Source organism: Phodopus roborovskii, unplaced genomic scaffold (assembly GCF_943737965.1).
Source record: "Phodopus roborovskii unplaced genomic scaffold, PHOROB, whole genome shotgun sequence".
NCBI lineage: Eukaryota > Metazoa > Chordata > Mammalia > Rodentia > Cricetidae > Phodopus > Phodopus roborovskii.
The window spans coordinates 5,602,550-5,625,455 of NW_026126693.1; the positions used below are offsets into that span (position 1 = coordinate 5,602,550).

Sequence of the window (22,906 nt, forward strand, 5' to 3'; positions counted from 1 at the left end):
TCCTGGAGGCCAGAGTCATTAGATCCCCCTAGAGTCAGAGTTACAGGAGGTCATAAATTCCCCAATGTGGGTGCTGGCAACCAACCTCTGCAAGAGTAGTACACACACATTATGGCTAAACTATCTCTCTAATCTCCTGGCCTGGAAAATTTTGAAATAATTTCAAGATTAATACAATGCCCTTAAGGAAAGATGTTCATTTCAGAAGGCTTCATGTTAAGGGACTGTTCTTGGCACATTAAAGGTTTGAAAATGCTCAAGTTTTTATTTTAAAAATGGATAAGTGGGCGAGGCTGGAGAGATGGCTCAGCAGTTAAGAACACTTGCTGTTCTTACAGAGGATCTGGGTTTGATTCCTAGCACTCACACAGTGGTTTATAACCACCTGTAACTCTTCTGGCACCCACAGGCACCAACATAAAATAAGATGAATCTAAAAAAACAAAAGCCCCCAAATCCTTTAAGGGCTACAAAGAGGCCAGTCCCCGTCAGCCAAGGTTACATTATGAGACCCCACCTAAAAACAAATGACCCCCTCCACAAAACATACTGTTCAAAGTACAATTTAAAGGTCAGAGGTGCTTGCCAGTGCTCTCATCCCCTCTTCCTGCCCCAATGGCAGTCACTTTTTATTTTTACCTTGAATGCTTCCATATGTATCTTTGGATTTTACTGAATAAAGGAAAATCACTTTTTTTGATCATCTGGGCTCTAAGAATCCAATTTATTTGTTTAACTAACTATTAATTGTCTTTTAGATACTCTAATTTGGGTCATGAACTAGTTGTTTCCAATTTTTAATTATAAGAAACAGTCTCACAGACTGGAGAGAAGGCTCAGAGGTTAAGAATACTTGCTGTTCTTCCATGCCCTGAGTTTGTTTGGGCTGCTACTCTAGCTCTAGAGAATCTGATGCCCTCTTCTGGCCACCGAGGGTACCCCCACAATTAAAAATAAACTTCCTTTCACCTGGAGCTAGAGAGATGGTTCAATTTAACCATTGCAGAGGAGCAGAGGGCTCAGGTTTGATTCTCAGCACCCAAACAGTGGCTCACAGAACTTCAACTTGAGCTCCAGAAGCTTTGATCCCCTCTTCTGACTCCACAGGTACCAAGCATGCATACAGGGTACATACACAGAAGTTGGTAAAACATTCATACACATAAAAATAAAACACATCTTTTAAAAACAAATCACCTATATAGCATCTGAGGTCCTGGAATTCTTTATTTCAGTGGTGGGATTTGGCTTGAGTTTATGGCTTTACCAGGCAAGCATTCTACCCTTAAGCTCTCCTGAATTCTTAAGCAAAAATACCCCAATACTCTCTGAAGACAACCAATCCCTTGATGTACTGGAGCCTGTTTAGTTCCTCATCTGATATTTAAAGAAGCAGACTGACCAAGCTTTCTCAGTCAATGGTGGGTAATAACCTCAGGGCCTCACACCTCCAATCTTACTACGTTTAAAATAAAAAACAAAAGGTAGGAAGATAGCTACCAAAGTCAGGAAATGGGTAAAACCTGTACACCCAGTTCCCCTATTCCCTGTGCACTTGTAGGACCTCATATAAAGGGGCAACCTTAAGCAGGAGAGCAGGTGTGTTCTAGCTGCTAAGCCACAGCAGGCCCAGAGGAAAAGGGAACCAGGCCCTTGAACTGAGATGCAGAGAGGGAATGTTGAAAGTCATAGGCATGCCCCCATGACAGCGCCCCTTACCAGCAGGAAGTAGTTTGGAAAGAACGACGCACAAATTCCCAAATATTGTCTATAAATGTTTGTTTTCATTTAAATGGACTTGGTTATATAAAAATAAATAAATAAATAAATAAAGTCATAGGCATGAGTTAGTTGAGGAACTGTATCACAAAGAATCCTTTAAAAAAAAAAAAAAAAAAACAAAAAAACCACAGGGTCAGCATAAGTAGTGAGGACCAGCTGATGGCACTTTTTAATCAGTAGACACTGCTAGAGAAAGTGACAACATTTCAGAGACAGGAGCAATTTAAAAAACAACCAAACAAAAACAAAAACAAAACAAAACACCAGCAAAGACAGGAGCAAAAAAGAACCAAGCTGTCAGCTTGGCTGTCCTGGTGAGTGCTGTCTGGAGAGTGCTTGTTAGTGCAAGGAAAGACCCTGACAACTGTCTTTTTCTCTCCTCCTGAAAGACTGGGTCTCACTATGTATATCCCTGCTGGTCTAGATCAGGCTGGTCTCATAGAAATAAGAGACCAGGGGGTGGGGGGAGGATGGGGGAATATTAAGGTGAGTGCCAAGCTCTGTCCTTTTTAACATTCACCATTTTATCTGTTTTTAGTAAATACAAGTCTCCATCACCTGAAAAAGAAACCTTATCCACGCAGCACCTGACTCCATGCCCTAGCCTTCCTTGGAGCCCCTGTAATTGTTAATGTATGTTTTGTCTACCAATTTCCCAATTTTGAACATTTTATGTAAACAGAAAAGAAACCAACTAGTGATGTTTTCTTAATGCCCAATTACTTAGTATAATTTTTCTTTTTCTTTTTTTTAAATTTCAGGATCTCCCTCTGTAGCCCAGGCTAGCTTCAAACTTGCTATTCTCTTGCCTCACTCTGTAGTGTTAGGATCACTGGCCCATGTCATTATACCCAATAGTGCAATACTCTTAAGGATTATTATGCTATAAGACAAACTGGTATTTAACTTTTTTATATCAAATAATAGTCTCCACGAACACAATGGACAGCTACTTCTGCATTTGTCCAGCAAAACCCAAGGTGAAAGTGCTCACTGACAATACTGTTTACCAATTTTGATGACTGAAGATCAAGTACTTTTGGTTGTTGTTAATTCATATGTGATGATCTTGTTTTTAAGCAAAAAAAACCAACAAACCAACAAGCCTTTAAAAACAAAGCCAGGCAAACACTGGCCCAAGCTCAGACACACAGGAGGCTGGCAGGAGCGGGTAGTCAAAGAAGCATGTCATTCTGGTAAGATAGTTTGAGATCCTGTTGAAATTACCAAGTAGTTCAGAGTCGCAAGAAGCCGACAGAAATGTAGCTTAACCCATGACTGAACAATCCAGCAATGAATAAAATCCCTGTTTTGCAGAATGGGTCTATCCTGTCCTCCATTTCTCACAGGAAAGGCCAATCTGTCTATTACATGGATCCATTAAGCAAATGTAGGGTGTAGCCTGTATCCAAGAGATAAGTGCAAAGTGCTTTCAAAAGGCCAGCATTAAGACAGCCTGCTGTGGTTCCTTAAAGTCTACAGGAATATGAAAACAACACCTCTGGGGGCAGAGCAGTACTCTGATCAAGCATGACACCTGCTGGCTGAGGAAGTGCCTGTTTTTAAATTATGTTTTTAAATGTCAAATTAGCACCCCCCCATCCAGTTCCAAACAAGCATTATCTTCACACACACCCAGTAAATGTGATAGACAGGTGCCCTATGACAACATACTGTGCCTCAGGTCAAGGAAGAGAAGGACTGGAATAAGTCAGTAGTAACAGGGTCCTCAATATAAGCCTTCAGGATCTGGATCCTGCTCTGAGGCAGCCACGTTCTTTCCTTGCTTTCCTTTTGCCTTTCTCCTTTCCTACCTCTCTTTCTTCTTCAATATTCTACTTTGTGTTTTTCCTGTCTTTTTCCCCTTTGAAGTTTGGCATTCAAAGGAATAAGTTTCCTTATGTCACTTTTCATACATGTGTGTTTTATTTTGTTTTCATTCATCCCTTTCCCACTCTCTCTTGCCTAACTCTTGCTGATCTTGCTGATTCCAAACCTTCTCAAGAGCAGTTCCCACCTTCTGCCACATATATTCCTTTATACATTTTTCCTTCCTTTCTTCTTGAGATCTCTTCTTCCCCTCCCATAACACCCCCTACACCACACACCAATATACTTAAAGCTGAGAGTCCCCATATGTAGGTGTGAGTGTGTGTATGTAGTACTTGTCTTCCTGAGTCTCAGTGGTTTTGCTTAGCCTAATGCTATTTGTTAGTATCTATTTACCAAAAAAAAAAAAAAAAGAATCCCCCCTAAACCCCCAAATTTGTCTTCCTTATATGGATGCTATGATATCTTTCTATATAATTCCAATTTTAGCATATATATTGCTGCAGTGAGTAAACAGAAGTTTTATTTCTTGCTACATGCCCACAAAAGTGCTTAATGGGTAGTAAATGTGTTATGTTTCATAATTCCTTCTAATGTCTCCACAAGCTGTTTTATTGGGTTGGGAATAACAATGCAAATCCTCCCAGGCACCATGAAACAGATGTTTCATCCTTCTAGAATCGACAATTAGTTCTCTATCAGAGGCAACACTGCCCCCTTAAGGGCATACTTGACAAGTCTGGAGATGGTTTTAATTTTCACAACTGCCTTGTTGTATGGAAAGGACAGACTTCAGGAAGGCTGCTAAATCTCTTATAATGAACAGGAAGAGTTACCACAACTTTCCCATTTGAAAAAGCACATACTGAAGAGACAAGATGCCCTCATCTAAGTTAAAACCACAGCATCCTATCCCATTATCTGTGCAAACTTTCCCTGACCACCCTTCATAGTAAGCCCCAGGTTTTCAGTCAAGACTAAGGCATACCCTAGTTCAGCTCTCATCTCACTCTGGCAGGGCTCTATTTATCTATCTGTCCTGTTCTATAGCTTCTTCAAATGCAGAGACCATCTTTCCCATCTACATGTCTGTTACAAACAACTTTGTAAGTGATACTAAAAAACATATATTGATATTTAATAAACAAGAAAGATATACTTATTCTGTTTTTTTTTTTTTTAATGTGTAACTAGAGTTACAGACAATTATGTGCTGCCATGTGAATGCTGGGGATTGAACCCAGGCTCTCTGGAAGAGCAGCTGTTAGGAACTAGCAGCCAGCTGACCCCCACCCCCAAAGATGGGCAGGACACTCATGGCCGTGTCATCGCTACATCAGCATTACCTGGTGGCTCAAGCTTTACCTGGCTGCCAGAGGACTCAGTTACGCATGCGCAAGCCCCTTTTTAAAGCAAGCGCGTCTCTCTCTGGTCTCTCTCTTGTCCCCTCTTGCTCTCTCTCTGCCCCCCCTCCTGCTTTCGATTTGCCACCAGCTATCCCCTCTTTCTCTCCCTTCTCTCAATAAACTCCACGTGGGCGCTGAGTCTCATGTTTGTGTTTCTTAGGCATAAGCTGCAGCAAAAGATCAACAGCAGCCAGTGCTCTTAACCACTGAGCTATCTCCCTGGTCCCAGTGCACTTTACTCTTTTGGCTGTGTCATAAACAGCTTTTGAAAATTACTCAGAAAATACATGTTTAATAAGATTAGATAGGGAACAGAGATTCAGGGTGAAAACAAATAAAGTAGAAAAATATTTACAAAAAAGATGGAACTGGGTTCACAAGACGACTCAGCAGACAGAGGCATCTGCTGTGAACCTGGGTCCAGTCCAAGGGACCCACTGTTTAGGAGAGAACTTACTGTCTTCAGAAGTTCTCTGACTTCTACAAATGTGCTGTGGTGTACACACACACACACACACACACACACACACACACACACACACACACACACACACACACACACACAAATAAAATAATAAATACATTTTGTAAAGCAAACCTGGAGTCCCTGAATGCCCTGCCTTGGGAGTATCAACCTGGAGAGGAGCTCTACTTACTTGAGGACAGCAATCTCCTGGACTGTGATGGCCCTTTTGTCTTTGGTTCCCATATAGGAGAATATGTTTGGTTTTACTCTGATAGAGACAGAAACAAAGCATTCTGAAGTCACACACATCAATCAAAGCACATTTCTAACAACTTGTTTACATACTACCTAGTAAGAGAATATGGAGAAACTTAATATTGTAGTGAGGAAAATTTAAATGCTACATTCTTAGCAGGGCTTGATTTGGAGCCTTGGTGGCTGTCAGGATCACCAGTAACAAAAAACAAAAGTTGCAGACTTCCATAGTCAGAAATAATTTGTTAAGTTATATAAAACTGTGACAATGAAGGAGGAAATACTTTAGAGATATAATGTAGTAATCTGAACATTTTTATATCTTCAGTTTTCAAGTTAAGAATGTTATTTTTACCTTAAATATAATCTATAACTCTGCATTAGAAAAAGAAGCCATATGCTAAAATAGCCATCTGGATAGTTTTTTTGTTTGTTTTGAATTTTCAAGACAGGGTTTCTTTGTATAATAGCCCTGGCTAGTCTAGAACTCACTCTGTAGACCAGGCTGGCCTTGAAGTCAGAGATCTACCTGCCTCTGCCTCCCAAGTGCCGGGATTAAAGGTGTATAACAACACCACCTGGGTGGCTAGACAGTTCTGATATGAAGATATATAAAGTTCCATAAGAATATTTGCATACTCCCAGAAATCCCAACTGTACAGCCCAGAGGAACCATTTCCACCTGTCTATAACTTTAGGAGGGCCATCTAGTCTCCCGAAGATGAAGCACTTTTTTTCATGAAGCTAGTAAAAAAACAGTGAAATGTTATTTAATTGGGTTTGGTATTCAGGGCTGACCTGGTTCTCCTCCTAGCATCTCATAATATAACAATCGGAAACAAGGTCTTTAAAGAGATGACCAGGTTAGAATGTGGTTTCTCGGATGGACTCTACATAGAGAGTTTCAGGACAGACAGGGGTAGAGACCCTGTCTGAAAAACGAAAAGAAAGAAAGACAGAAAGACAGACAGACAGAAAGAAAGGCAAGAAATCAACTACATATTCTGATCTTGGAACTTCCAGGCTACAGAACTGGGAGAGAATTATTACTAACTTTTGCTACTTAAGCTACTTAGTGGCATTTTGTTTGGCTTGTCTGGAAAACATACACCGGATAGCCATGTTTAAACTAAGTTAAATTTCCATAGAATAGAAATTTGCTGAGGTATCTAAAAATATTTGTTTTCCAGAATTTTTAAAATTTTTTTTGTGTATGACTGTTTGCCTGTGCGCATTTGTGTGTGTGCGCCACAAGAATGCCTGGTGCCCCTGAAGACCAGGGAAAGTGTCAGATCGCTTGCAATTAGAGTTACAGGTTGTTATAGTCCATCATGTGGGTGCTAGGAATTAAATCTGGATGCTATAGAAGGACAGCCAGTGGCCTTAACTGCTGAGCCATCTCTTCATAAAACCAAACACAAAAAACCCACAGTACTTCACTTGCCCTCCAAAACCATGGTCTCTGTTTCATTTTCATCCCTTTGAGAAAATAGTTTTTTTTTTTTTTCTGGCTGTACTGGGAACTCTTCACTATATATGAATTATTTACTTTCAGAACTTTCATCTTGAATTACCAGCATGGGGATTAAAAAGTTTATTGATCTATTTCCCACAGTTGGCATTTACTGATTTCAGATTCCTGCTCTTTTTCCCCACTGGCATGGAAGAAGAGAACACATTTCCATTTTACTGACTTTGTATAAGAACAAGAATGAGACACTAACCGTAAGTATTTGGACAATACATTGATGGCATCCATGGTGTCTTTGTTTTCCTTGTATAGAACAAAGTGGCAATAGCTTCCCCGAGATTTTGGCCAAGAATGTTTTCTTGGATCTTAAAAATAAAATATTTAAATGTCATATATATCATAATACAATTTAAAAATGAAACTCTATGGAGATCATTTTTATGTAGCCTAACAGGAAGCATAAATACTTATATGAACTGTACATACTAAACTTTCTGTAACTGGACACTTAAACACTATCAAAAGTGAATTGTGTATGTGTGGAAAAAGATTAGGACTAAGCACAGCAGCTACATGGAACCCATGGTGCCTTGAGGGTTCCTGGATCAGCACACATCAGGACCAAGGGGCCCTATACCTGCATTCGAGGGGAAAGAATCGTTACAACACCTTATCATTTCTACTTCACAGCTGGTAGTACAGATGAAGACAGGGTGTGTAAGGGCTTATTTCATTTCTACCATAAAACTTTAGTTAGTATCCACAATGGTCTATAGCTATCTACACGAGAGAGTAGCTGGCATTCAGTCTGATTCTTACAGAGTCAGTGTGTGTGAAAATTTAAGTCATATTAAATACTACCTTCTAAGGCAGTGTACCATGATCGCTCAACTCTTTGGAGACAGATAAACAGTCTATGACCTGGGATACTCTTTTTTTTTTTTTTTAATTAAGCAATGTTTTGCCTGCATGTATGCCTGTATGCCAGAAGAGGGCACCAGATCTCATTACAGATGGTTGTGAGCCAGTGCTCTTAACTAGGAAGCCATCTCTCCAGCCCCAGATAACCTGATTGCTAAAATGGTTATTTTAATCGAATATTTTATTATAATATAATCTAAAAACACATTTTAAACCATACAAGATTTAGATTTAAACTGCTCAGAGTAAAGAAATCAGGACTCTGAAAAGAAAAGCTACAGCAGATACTGCAAATATTCATTAAGTCCTATATGACACAAAGGTGGGCTGTTTTTTAATTTCATTGACATAAAAACTCCACAAAAGAAAAATTATGAGGACTTGGCAATGGTGATACACACCTTTGATCCCAGCACTCAGGAGGCAGTTCAAGGTCAACCTGGTCTGTTCAGTAAGTTCCAGGACAGCCTCCAAAGCTACAGAGAAACTGTCTTGAAAGCCCCCACCAAAGACTCATCTTGTCTTGAAAATTACCCTTAAAAGAGTCTTTTCACACAAACTTAGGAATCTTCAAAGTTTCTTGCTGTAACTGACCATCAAGCTTTGTCAAGCAAATGAACTTCTTGATAACAGGTTAGTGATTTCATCTATGATGTAAAAAGCCATTAAGCAATATAGAGAAGCAGTAACCTATCTGGGAAAACTATCAAAATATATATATATATATATATATATATATATATATATATATATATATATATGCCTAGAACATCAACTTCCTTCTTGATGAATATGTTAGTCTTTGCTATCATGTGTAGAAAAATATCAAAAGTATCTCTTTAGCTCTTGGTGCAAAGTTCTTAAAACGTCCTTAGGTTGTAAATGGAAATATCTGGTTTTTTTTTTTCTTTCAGTTCATTACCACTTAAGCAAAGTTATCTGTATTTAGCACTTATGACAACATTGGTATTTCATCTTGTCTACACGAACCACCAATGGCTCTTACCTGGTGCAGTTCTCACCTCTGTCCAAGTGCACAGCATAAAGAGCACAAGAGAGCAATGTTTAATTTAGGATACTGTTAAAGTGCTTTAGAGGTGAACATGCAAATGACTGCATGGTAAGGGTGTACTGAAGACTTCTATAGCACTTGATAATTATGTGGTGGGTCAACAGCCATTCAGACATTAACAATGGGAGGTGTGGAGGCAAACAGTGAACAAACAGGAAACTCCCCTCTAGGTACAGCCTTCCTGACTCAGTATCTTCACAATGGGCATGTACAAACTACGCCTATATCCATGGGATACCGCAAATCCTCTCTCCAACAGATTTTTTTTTTGTAAATATGTTAAGGTATGTTTGAAGTCCTATTGTGACTATTGTGATAAGATTAGCACTGTTGTTTTGCTTCATGCCACTTTTTGTGTGTTTTAGAAGTTTCCTGCATTGGAATATAAAAATCTTTCAAATTAGCTGGAAGGTGGCGGGGCACCCCCTTAGCAGGAAGTCATTTTGATCTTATTGGATGTGTTTAGGATTTTAGTCCTCATTTGGCAAACTTATACTGGAGAATTTATGACTAAAATGACATGTCATATTAATTTATTTTAAAATTCTCACAAAAGCTGAGAACCCATTCCACACAGAGGGATACTCTCTCAGCCTAGACACATGGGGGAGGGCCTAGGCCCTGCCCCAAATGATGTGATAGACTCTGAAGACTCCCCATAGAAGGCCTCACCCCCTGGGGAGTAGAAGGGGGATTGGATGGGGGTTGGAAGGGTGCAGGGGAGTACGGGAGGTAGAGGGAATTGGGAATGACATTTAAACAAGCTTGTTTCAAAAATATTATCATAAAAATAATGTTCCCAAAAGGAAAAAAAAAAGTATGGGGGTAGGTAGAGAGAGAGAGAGAGAATAATGGACTAAAGAAACAAAAGAATGTTGGTCATCTTGAAGATGGTTGATGGATATACAGCACTACTTTGGGCACAGATTTGAAAATGTTCACAATAAAAAGTTAAAATAATCAATTATGACACAAGATGGTGAAGTGTGGCTATACTTTTTAGCTTCTGCCTTTTAGTACAGTCACATGTAAATACAAAGGCAAGAAATAAATATAGCCACAAGACTAAAAACCTAAACGTTATCTTCCCTTAACAGAAACCAGGACAAACCAATGAGTTTGGCTCACAAGCATGCACTTTCTATTAGGAACATGAATTCGATGATCTCTGCAACTAACAAATGTAAATATTCATTTTCTAAGAATACTCAATGCACAAGATTAAAACATTTACAGTGGAAATATTCTGAATAAGCAAAAACTCTATAAAAACTACAGCCTCCAAGAACACTAAGTAATGTATACTTAACCTTCAGGTTGAGTGAAGTTAGGATGACTTTCACACATTTTTGAGGCACATTTGCAAAGAATTTTAAGGCTGGCAATGTACTTCTTATTTCCGGAAGGTTGGTTCTACCTTCAGAAGGTATGACATTGAAGTCTAGACCTACACAGAAGGAAACTAGTTGCCCAGAGAAACCATACCCAGAGAGAGTCCTGTGAATAAGGAAGGAATGTTGTAGAAAGATGATATGATGGGGCAGCATGCAGAAGTCTTTTTGCTTACTCAAGGTCTTCTTCATCAATGCATACACCATATACCAACCTTTCAGCTTTCTTAATATCCTGTTCCATCCATTGTCTTTACCTTCCCCTTCCTCTGGCCCTTTCATTTCATAGATAAATACATTCATGGCTTTATTATCTTCAGAGTCAAGCATTCGTCTTCTCCTTACTATATTTTTTCTATTTCTCTTAGCTTACTGTTTAATTTAAAAAGCACTCTGTATATACTGCCTTCTGTTTCAGCCAATTGTGTAAACTCATTTCCAGTCTTCTTATTCTAATATCAAACTACTTAAAGAAACAGATATTAGATTTCTTGTGTTGCTAGTGATGGGCATATTTTTGAGGCCCTATCTTGTCAAATCTGATGCACTTTCCACTGTGGTCTCTGGGATTCTTTCCTTTTGTGGAGTCTGTTCCAGGAAGACTCTTAGTGTCAGTGTCTTCTCTTCTTGGTAGGGAGAGCTCTAGATCCAGAGATCCTGCCTGGGAACCATTTACTTTAAAAAATACAAAAAAAACTTGTATATATCATAAAATAGGTTTCTCTTCCCTGGAGGCAGTAGCCCTTTTGGGCTATGTAGTTCAGGTTACCACAAATTTATGACTCCTTTGCTTCTTTTTTTTTGTTGTTGTTTTTTTTTTTTTCTTTTTTTTTTTCCCGAGATAGGGTTTCTCTGTATTGCTTTGGAGGTTGTCCTGGAACTCACTCTGTAGACCAGGCTGGCCTCGAACTCAGAGATCCGCCTGCCTCTGCCTCCCAAGTGCTGGGATTAAAGGCATGCGCCACCAACACCCAGCTCCTTTGCTTCTTCAGTGCAGAGATGATACAAGTATGCTACCATGACCAGCCCCAGATTTTTATTTTAAGTATGTTGTTTAAAACAAGTTCTTGAAAGTAGTTAAGATGCATATACTCTCAAAACAGCAATTTATTATGCTTATATAATGTTGTAATAGTTACATAAAATTTACCAGCTTGGGATAAAGCAATGTGACATTTTTAGACTGGGTTATCATAAAATGCCTGAGATCTAACAGCTGGTTTTCTGATACTGGGTACTATGATTCAGAAGTTAACATGCCTCTGTTTCAAAGTACACAATTCTATTTGGAGAAAGCATTAGAATCCTGTAAATCTTGGTTGGATGGTGGTGGTGCACACCTTTAATCCCAGCACTTGGGAGGTAGAGGCAGAGGCAGAGGCAGGCAGATCTCTGAGTTTCAGGGCAGCCTGGTTTACAGAGCATATTCCAGGAAAGCCAGGGTTCTCCAGAGAAATCTTGTCTAGAAAAACAAAACACAAAAGAAAACAAAGTATGTGGTGCTGGATAACTATAAATCCAGTACTTGAGAGGCTGAAATGGGGCCAGATGGATCAGGAGTACTATAAAGAGAGCTTGAGACTAGCCTGGGCTACATGACATCCCAAAATAAATAAATAAAAAAGGAATGCTACAAATTTGCTTAATACTATATAATCCACAAATAACAATTTACACCCAGGGTTTGGTAGTGGATGAACTTAAAAACGTAAATTGCAAAGCTATAAAGGCTACTACAAATGTTAAAGGGCCTAGGAGAATACACTGTCATTGGTACTGGGCTCCATTTTCAGGGCCATAAATCAGCCTCCAGACACTTGTTTACCCCGATTTCTTGGTTACTTTTCCTTTAGACCACTCTCAGCTTGGGGCAGCTGAACTGGGTAAGAAAAGACTGAATACAGCCTCCCAAGTGACTGTCTCAGCTAAAGAACAGAACTCACAAGACCCCAACTTGGAATAAATACCATAACCCTCAGGCCCAAGAGGTCTCTGGGCAAATACCAGTCCCATCTGCTTTTTTTTGAAAGGTAAAATATTCTGTGTTACTCAGGTGTTCAAAGAGAAACAGGGAGGGAGTACTTCGTGTAACTCACTTATAAGATCTTAATTACAGATAAATAGAGAGAGAGAAAGAAAGAGAGAGAGAGAGAGAGAGAGAAAGAAAGAGAGAGAGAGGAGAGAGAGCTCACAAGACAGCTGGGTGTGGAGTCACAGGTCTTTAATCCCAGATGCTGGGATTAAAGAGACAAGTGAATCTCCCAGTTTGAGACCAGACAGATTTATATAGTGAGTTCAAAGTCAGCCAGGGCTATAGAGTAAGACCCTGTCTCAAGAACACAAAAAAAAAAAAAAAAAAAAAAAAAAAAAAGTGATTATGACATAAGCACCAAAAACAGAACAAGATGTAACACTGTTACTTAAAGGAAAAGATGGGACAAACTATAAAGGCTACTTGCACAAAATAGACTACTGTCTAAGAAAGGAAGATCAGTCTCAACAGGCAACCAGTCAAAAACAGTTTGTGCCTTTTACAATCTGCGTCTTCATAACCACACTAGCAGAATGAGACCTTAACTTTGCTTTTCCCTTCTGCAGAGTGTTTGTTGACCAAACACTGACCAACTGCAGCCTCCCTAAATGCATCCATGAGAGAATCAAGACCCAAATATGTCCACAATTGTATGCGATAAGTCACCTTTTGTCCTTCATCTAGAATGCTGCCCTTGGGAAAACAGAAAATACAGGAACACAGTCGCTAAAATCACTTCCCTTGTCATGGACTCCTCTGCAATCTTGGCTGACAGAGGGATGCTAAGATACTACTTTACACTGTGACCTAGACATTACAGAATCTCACGGCAAGGTAGATCCTTTTGCTCCAGCTTCCCATTACAGGCATATGACACCATGCCCAGCTTTGCTTTGTTTTTGTTTTGTTTTTGCTATCAATTAAGAAACAGCCTCAGATCTTTACCTTTTCCTCCAACTACTCAAAGCTTCTCAATTCTGTTTGATTTTCTTCAGGTGGTCAACTTGGCTTTCTTCCTGGAAGCATCATTACAAACATGAATCTTAATTCATATACTACATTCTCTCTATTTTTATTCTCTCTCTTTCTCTCAATACAGTGTTTCTCTATGTAGCTTGGGAATCTGTCCTAGAACTCACTAGAGACCAGGTTGGCCTCGACCTCACAGAAATCCACCTGCCTCTGTCTCCCAAGTGCTGAGATTAGAATAAAGGTGTGTGCCACCATCACCTGGCTACTCTTAAATTCACTTAAGGGTTACTGACAGAGCCCTAATGGGTTCAAGTCTCTTATGATATCATTCTGTGGGTTTGCTATGACATATGTACTCTGAAATAACTGACTGCAACATGTGGAACCAAGGAGAACGTCTTATAATTTTCATGAAAAATCTTATGTACTGATTCAATGGGAAAAACAAGAAATATCTAATTTTTCTTAGGATTATAGGCAAATAGAAATACTCATGGCTATATAAAACACATGAGAACATAAACATCAATGTGACTGACAATATGTTCACCTTGACTGAACAATAAACAAAAGATGGACTCAGATGAAGTGTCAACTTCTTAAAATCCCATGTTTTATGTATGTGAGTTAAGATAACCATGTCTGGGAAGCAGAAATAGACCCCTGATGGAGACTAGTTCATCTGAAAGGTTTCTTCTTCCTTCAAGAACACACAGTGAGCAATGATCTCTCTACTTTCTTCTTGAGTGAAAACTGCTCCTCACCAGACAGACTGCAGGACTGCTCTACATTTGAAATAACTATTGGCCCCTGAAGGAGTGACATGACCCTCTCCATCAATAGCAAGGCAGCCCATGGATGTAGATAGGCCAGGCAAGGGAGGAGGCGGGAGTGGGGGATCCTTCTCCTCCCGCTTGTCTGGTAGGGAAAGCAGGCCAATGTTATACTTACTTGCCAAAGCCTTTTTGCCAGCTGCATGGTAGGCTACAATGTGCTTCCTGCCTTCTCTATCCTCCGTTTTTGTCTCTAATCCTGGGAAAAGAGATTTAATAGCTTGATGGATGATGGTTCTTTTCTCTTTGGTGTCCTCAATGACCTAATGCAAACAGAACACATTTATTACTCTACCAAGCACTGAATTGGAGAATAATATAGTGAATCAGTGAAGACACGGCTCATTTCATCATCCAATCAAAGGTCAACAAGAATGCTTGGCTATTATTTCAGAAAACATTTTCAAGCAGCCCGATATTGACAATCCCAAGGGCTTGTTGATAGAACATGTTCATCTCCAGACTCTACCCAAGCATCTCAGATTCATCTTTTTCTTTAATCCTCATCAGCTTCCTGTTAAGCCACCATTGTGCCATATTTGGACATGAGAGTAAGGTTCAGGGAAGTCATGGAATATGTTTGAAGTTGCATAATGGGAGAGCCTGAGAGCTGGATTTGAAAGCAGTTAAGTTCTGTTATCTCTTCTAGACAAATACCACCGGGGAGTCCCAGAGCAAAATGCTGACAGATAAGCCCTCAGGGTATCAGGTTAATATTAAATTACTTTATGGAGAAAAATCTAATACAATAAAGCAAATCAACACAAAGAAAATGTAAATTTATCAAAACACTTTTTGCTAGCTTTTGACTTATCTTACAGTAAGAAACAGATTTTACCTCTATAAAATAGCACAAAAGGCTGAATATGCTGTATTTTAAAGATAAAAAGGTTTTAGAAAATGCATTGATGCTATCTATATTCAGTGCATAGGCATTTTCTATTTTTAATTCATTCTCTTAAAAATGCTAATAGTGGGTTAACAAGAAGGTGTAACAGGGAGAGGCCCTAGCTGCACAAATTTTCCTCTGGCACATGTGGAGACATGTGCACATATGATGAAAGTTCCCAAAAATTATAAAGGATAGGTTAACTGGGTCACTTAACCACCAGGGTCCCTTACCTCTGACAGCAAGAAAAATTACAAGTGTTGAGTATGAGACCTACTAACTTGATTTCACAGCCTGATTTAGTTGTTGCAACCTAAAAGCTGAAAACATCAACACAGAGACCACAATGTATACCTTAGCAAAGCACAAAATGATATAAAAAAGGAAATTAATTAGTCATGGGTGAATGATTTCTTCCCAGCATAGAGTCAAGATCTGCAGTTGCTGAAAGCACTAGTTGGATAACCATTTGCACATACAAACACATATTTAGACTGAAAATTCAGCAAGTTCTAACATGGCAGGGTAGCTCCCATCTGCCTGTAACACCAACACCCAGGCAATCACAAGTTCAAGGCTAGTTGAGCTGCATACATACATGTTCCAGGATACAGAGATGGCTGAGGGGTTAAGAGCACTTGTTGCTCTTGCAGAGGACTTGTGTCAGTTCCCAGCAACCAATGGGAGCACATAGCCATCACTAGTTCCAGTTCTAGGGGAATCTTGTAACGAGTATGGATTTTTTCGCATCTCCCATCAGAATCTGACACTCTTTTTTGACCTCCTTGGGCACCAAACATGCAGGTGTTATGTTATGAATAGTTTTTCCCTCTGGCCTGGTCCCAGAGCCACACCAGCCCCAAATAACACACAGAGACACTGTTGGCCTGCTATTAGCATTTCTTATTGGACAGCTCTGTCTTTAAGTTTCCACATGGTCTTGGCTTACTGGAGAGAGGGGCCAGAATTCTGCTATCCCCATCCTACATCTTGAATCTCCTCCTACCCCCTCCTCAAATTATCCTTGTCTCCTAATCCCACCTATCTTGCTTTCCTATTGGCAACAGTGCTTTATTCATTAACCAATAAGAGAAACATATTTAAGAATGAGATCTCCCATCAGTGGTGCATAGACATACAGGCAGTGAAGACACTCATGTGCATAAAATAAATAAGTATTTAAAAACAAACCACCAACACCACTAAACTAAAACAAAAAAGCACTTCCTCTTTATTTACTAGATAAGGAACTTGCCCATAATTTATACTCTGTAAAACATAAACTGGGAGGCTGTAGAGATAGCTCAGCAGAGAGGAGATCTGGGTGACTCCCAGAAGATTTGGGTCTGATTCCCAACATTTCCACAGCAGCTCACAACTGCCTCTAACTCTGGTTCCAGGAGTTCTGACCCTCCCTTCTGGCCTCCTTATGCACCAGGCACGTATGTGGTACACAAGCATATAATATGCAGGTAAAACACTCATAAACATAAGTAAAATAAAAAAAGTTAAGACTGTCAACAAACAACAGTTTTCAGAATAAGGGCTAGTTTTGTTACAAGATGAGAAATGTACACAGGGGGTAAGACACAACACTGTATTACACATGCAGGGAAACTTATACTCTATAATTGTTCTTACAATTTTTTTCTTCTTACAAATGTATTTATTTTTATTTCATGTGTGTGTGTTGCCTGCAGGTATGCATTTGTACCTCCCATGTGCCTGATGCCCAAAAAGGTCCAAAGAGGGCATTGGATCTCCTGGAACTGGAGTTTCAGACAGCCATGAGCCACCACATGGGTGCTGGACCTCAGGTCCTCTGCAAGAACAAATGGTATTAATTGCTTCCCATCTCTCCAGTCTTAAATGCTCTTCTAGACAATTCCTAAATCCATACTTAAAAGCATAGGTAACCCTCCCCCCCTTACTGTCTGTAGCCTGACTCTGGTTGTCACTGGGGCCATGGCAGTGTGAGGAAGGGGAAGGGAGGAGGGGACAGAAGCAGGATCCAGAGAAGCTGAAGATGCCAGCTGGTAATGACAATTTAAAAAGACATTTCCAAATTTAATTTATTAGTTTTTTTTTTTTTTTTTGGACAAATGTGAAGGTATGTCTTTAATCCTAGCAGTCAGGAGGCAAAGGCAGTTAGATTTCTGTGAGTTCAAGGCCACCATGGTCTACATAGAGTTTCACAAAACTTTTTTTTTTTTTTTTCCAGACAGGGTCTTATTTAGTCTCAGCTTTTCTTATAACTTCTGATTCTTCTGCCTCCATCACCTGAGAGCTAGGATTCCAAACCTGTGCCGGTGTGACTAGGTTAAGGCACTATTTTGAGAAACTGGATCCATTTATAAATTATGTGGTCACAAGACCCAAAACATACTACCCAGGAGCTCTTGGTCCAGGAATGTGTGGAACACACAGGTTGATGCACATGTGATGGAACTAAAGAGAGCTGTTTCTAGAAAGAATTCTGTAACGCTATTTTCGTTGGTGATATAAAGAAGATATACAGCCAGGCTTTTAATTCCAGCGCTCAGGAGGAAAATCTGTCAGTTCAAGGCCTACAGAGTGAACTGCAGGATAGCCAAGGTTACAGAGAGAAACCCTGTCTCCAAAAAAAAAAAAAAAAAAAAAAAAAAAAGGGGGGGGAGATATAACTCAATTTAAGACAGTATTTCAAAAAAGAATAGCAAGACTAAAACCACATAAGCTGTGGAAGACACAGAGCACATAAAGAAGTCTTTTTCTATAACTTCTGATTGGTGGCAAAACAGTACAGATGTGTAACCTGAGGGACTGAGCAGATAACTTAGTACAGAGCTTGCCAACCAATCACAAGTCCTTAGCTGGACTTACAGAACCCATACAAAAGTGCTGGACATGGTGATGCACACTTGCAATCCCAGCACTGGGGAGGCAAAGAGAGGCAGCTTCCTGGAGCTCACCTGCCAGGCAGAATTCTCTGCCAAATAAGGGACTCTGTCTCAAAAATCAAGATGAATGGCTCCTGAGAAATGCCACCCAAGGCTATCCTCTGGTCTTCACATGCACCTATCCACCTGTGTTCCCACACCTACACACCCACATAAAGGAAAAAGATACAATAATCAGTTATGGTAGAATAAACCTGTAACCTCAGCTTTGGAAGATAGAAGCAGGTAGATCAATAGTTTGATGTCATCCTTGACTACAGAAGAGTTTGAGGCCAGGATAGGCTATATGAGAATTTGTCTCAAATAAACCAGACAAAAATCACCAAAAATTAATTTTAATTAATTGATTTAAAAAAACAAAACCAAAAATATAAACCCTATTCTTGGGGCTTGGGATGAAGCCCAGCTGACATTAGTTAAGCATTTTAAAACCCCTAGGCTTAATCCCCAGCACGACAAAATAACAAAACAAAGGCTGAACATGGTAATGAATGCCCCAAATCCCAGGAATTGGGAGGCTAAGGCCAAGAGTTCCAGGCTTTCTTAGGCTATATAGGGACAACCTACTTTAAAACACACAAAGTCAAACCAAACAAACTGCTTGAAGAATTAGTGACAGAGAAACCACAACTTATTCCTATAACTTTTCTACTTGGTATTATCGAGGATTTTGTCAACAGGTAAATTCACTAATTTGAGAACCTTAGCTGTTCATTATTTTATAACTTCGGAAAGTGATGATAGGGAATGAATGTAGGGGTGTGTTGGAGAAAGATAATGTTCTGTGAGCAGCTAGAGTAAACTGAATGTGCAGTTTCAATGAAAATGGCCCCTTCTGGGCAGCGGTGGTACACAACTTTCATCCCAGCACTCAGGAGGCAGAGGAAGGCGAATGTCTGTGAGTTCAAGGCCAGGCCAGCCTGATCTACAGAGTGAGTGCCAAGATAGGCTCCAAAGCTACAGAGAAACCCTGTCTCAAAAAAAAAAAAAAAAAAAAAAAAAAAAAAAAAAAAGAAAGAAAAAAAAAAAAACAACGGGGGGGGGGGGGAGGAGGAGGAGGAGGGAGGGAGGGAAGGAAGGAGGGAAGGAAGGAAATGGTCCCCATATGGCCTTGTTGGTGGAATTGTGTTACTGGGGGTTGACTTTTTTAGGTTTCAGATGCTCAAGCCAGGTCCAGTGTTACTTTCTTCCTGCTGTCTGCTGATTCAGATGTAGAACCTTCAACTATTTCTCCAGCACCAAGTCTTCTTCTATGGCCCCAAGCTTCCCACCATGACAACAATGGACTAAACCTCTCAACTCTAAACCAGTCCCCAATTCAATGTTTTCCTTTATAAGAGTTGCCATGGTCATAGTGTCTCTTCACAGCAATAGAGACCCTGACTAAGACACTAGGTGATAAGAGGAGAAATTTTGACAATCTTAAGTCTATTAGTTTATTATAATGTTGTAAAGGGGTTGGAAGTGTAGCTCAGGGGTAAAATGCTAGCCTAGCATGCAGTCCTGAGTTTGATCTCTAGCACCTTATAAGCCTGGTATGGTAGCTCATATCTATAATCACAGAGTTTAAGAGATAGAGGCTGGATGGCCCGAAGTTCAAAGCCATCCTTGACTACCTAGGAAGGTGCAGTTGCAAGCCAGCCTGGGCCACATGAGATCTTGCCTCAAAACAAAACAGAGTGAAGTGATTAACTATATAAAGCCCTGGTTTTCTCCCCAGTACCATATCTGGTTAACATTTTCACTAGATGTACTAACTTAGAAAAATAAAACTTCCACAGGAAAGTTGAACAATGACCTTTGCAATTCTACCTATTATCTAAGCTCTCTAATTCTCAGCTAGCAGTAGATCCAGATTGAGCTTCCAGCTTTCCTTATCCTGAGACTCTCCAACCCATCAGAGACTAAGAAGCCACACTGCCAGAGCTTGGCACCTGACCATCATGGGGGAGGCAGCGAACTCTTCTGTGTCTATGAACACACACCCAAGGAAGCAAACAAACCCAAGCCTTTACTCTTATACCGCTTACCTCAATGGCAACACTCGTTTCTTTATTTTTGAAAAGCTGGAGCTCCTCCAGCTGTTGTCTGTCCTCAGCTGTCAGAACAGTGAGTGCATCTTCTGAAGGTTCCTTTAACCACAGAAAGCAAGTGAGTTACACAGAGACAGTAAAACTACTTTTCTTGGATCTTTAGGAAAAGCTACTGTATACAAAAGATGGACTTTTCTAGAGAGATTTCTACCTCCTCGTCCACTGGAACAGATAAGTCATCCAAATGGCTAATCCGTCCATCTTTTCCAATTTCGTGAACAACAAAGTCAGAGTATCTGATGAAAAGAAAAACAAAGTTTTCAAGAAGTGAACATTTTACTTTCTACTAATTTGAGGACAAAGTTTACTCACAGCAGCCCACAACTGTTTTTAACTTGAGTTCCAATGGACCTGATGTCCTTTTCTAGCCTCCTTGGGCACCGCACACATGTGGTAAAGATAAAAACATGCAGGCACTCACATGACACATAAAATTAATGTTTAAAAATAATCATGTGGGGCATAACTATGGAGGGCGCCTGAGGTTTACCTCTGGCTTCCACATACATATGCATATACCTAAGGTCTACAGTCAGCTAATTAAAGCTAAACAATAAGTTAATTAAAAAGTTAAATCAGAACCTAGTAAGTTTGTCATAAGCTACCACAAAAAGCTTGTTTCTATCATCACACTTAACAACTTCTTAGCAACTTCCACAGTGACACTGGTATCTATCTTGTGGATGTGGATACTAAGGCTCAGGAGAATCATCTAGCTGAACAGAGTCACATCCAAATCTTTCTGGCTCCAAACAACTTCTTCCTACTGAAAACATGGTCTACTCAGATGAAACAGCTTAAGATTAACTGTAAGATTAATTCAGCAAGAAAACAAAAAAATATGTTGAAAATGACTGAAAGTATTGAACAAAACAAATACCACACACTAACAATATGCATCAGTGGGAAATTGGGTTTATTTAAACAGTTCTGGAAAAGGTCTGTTCTTGATAAGAACTAAGAATTCATCATGTGCTAGATTGTGAATTAAATTAAGTCTGTCAAGAAAGAATGACAGAAAAGGCAAAAGAAACTGAGGAGAAATAGGAAGAAAGCAAGAAATATAATGGGTGCAATATATAGTGTTTGCCTAGTGTGCATGAGGCCATAAATTCAAGGCCCAGAACCACAGAAAGCAAACACATTCAAAATCCAAGACCATTTACTCAAGCAGCTTCCATACTCTATCCCTTTTTGATCAGAAATGTAAACAACCCTTGGGATTAGAAAACTAAATGCAAAGATGGGTGTGAAGGCAGCTTTGTAACACTCAAGAGACTGTGGATTGAGAGTTCAAAACAATTTCTGCCTCAAAAAACAAACAAAAAAGATTTTTTTTTTAAGACAAGATGGGGAAGATTGAAAAATTTTTAGCAAAGAGGGAGCAAAGAAAGAAGGAAAATGGAAGGGATGGGACTGTAGCTCAGTAGTTATGCCTAAATCATGGAGTTTGAATAGAAAAAAATAAAGAGAGCTAAATGCAAGACTGTATTGCTTATTTCTGAAGAATAGTATCAATCAACACAACTAAAACAAATATGTTCACAAAACACACCTTTCTTTTAAGATCCCTGAGAAGCCTTCATGAGGGCTCACAAACTTGGTAATGCCTACATCAAGTTCTGTGAGCCCATGCCTCATCATGTCTGCAAAACTCTCTGGCTCCTCCTCTTCCCCTGTCTCCAAAAGGCTGTCTTCCTCCTCTTCCTCCACTTGAACCTGAGCACAGGAACTCTTTTCATCTTTCTTGGTACTTTCAACTTCTGGAGGTCCAGGCTCCTCCTTACTGCTGTGTAGACTGTCATTTTCTATCCCATCCTGACTGCTGGTCAGACAGCACTCTGAGACCTTTTGTTTCTTTGTCTCCTCCTGCAGGGTCACACTGTCATCATCTTCCACAACGAGGCACCCTCGTTTCAGGGGCATGCTTGTCATTTCCATCTTTAAGGCTCCAAGAAAACATTTAAAAGAACCTTTCAGAGAGGAGAAAAGAGTAGAAGTTAGAAATCTCCCATGAAGAAGCCAGTTTTGGCAAACAGAGAGGCACAGTGAACCTTGTTCAAAGGGTCCTTAAAAAAAAAAATCATTTAGTACACTAATTCTCAGGGGGATGGAAAGATGGCTCAATGGTTAAGAATTCTTGCTGATCTTTCAGAGTTCTCAAGTTTGGATTCTAATACCTATATCAGGTGGCTCACAACCACCTGCCAGTCAAGCTCTAGGAGATTAGACAATCTCCTAGCCTTCTACAGCAAGCACATACATGTGCCATTCACTGACACACATTCAGTTAAATAAAAATTGAAAGTATCTTTTTTTTGAAGAGAAAATAAGCAATTCCGATATTGGCATACACTCAAAAGTATAAAAAGAGAAAACTAGTACAATAGCTTGCACCAATAATTTCACAAACAGCCAGGTGCAATGGCACATGCTTTTAATCCTAGCATCTGGAAGGCAGATCAGGTAGATTTCTGTGAGTTTTAGGCCAGTCAGGACTATACAGAAGGTGCCTACCTCAACAAATCAACAAACAAAAAACTTTAAAAATAGA

The 22,906-nt window shown here is 39.7% G+C and overlaps 1 protein-coding gene across 1 annotated transcript in view; it reads right to left on the bottom strand.

Annotated features, from left to right (window-relative positions):
- The window catches only part of Pus7 (pseudouridine synthase 7), a 47,714-nt gene extending 25,393 nt beyond the window's left edge, over positions 1-22,321 (bottom strand). The window contains exons 1-6 of the mRNA XM_051174810.1: positions 21,908-22,321; positions 20,504-20,588; positions 20,290-20,391; positions 14,550-14,694; positions 7,464-7,575; positions 5,675-5,752 (exon numbers count right to left, since the gene is read on the bottom strand). Of these exons, the coding sequence (XP_051030767.1) occupies positions 5,675-5,752; positions 7,464-7,575; positions 14,550-14,694; positions 20,290-20,391; positions 20,504-20,588; positions 21,908-22,293 (908 nt within the window). The 5' untranslated portion in view covers positions 22,294-22,321. The remainder of the gene's footprint in view (positions 1-5,674; positions 5,753-7,463; positions 7,576-14,549; positions 14,695-20,289; positions 20,392-20,503; positions 20,589-21,907) is intronic.
- Between the last annotated feature and the right edge of the window lie 585 nt (positions 22,322-22,906).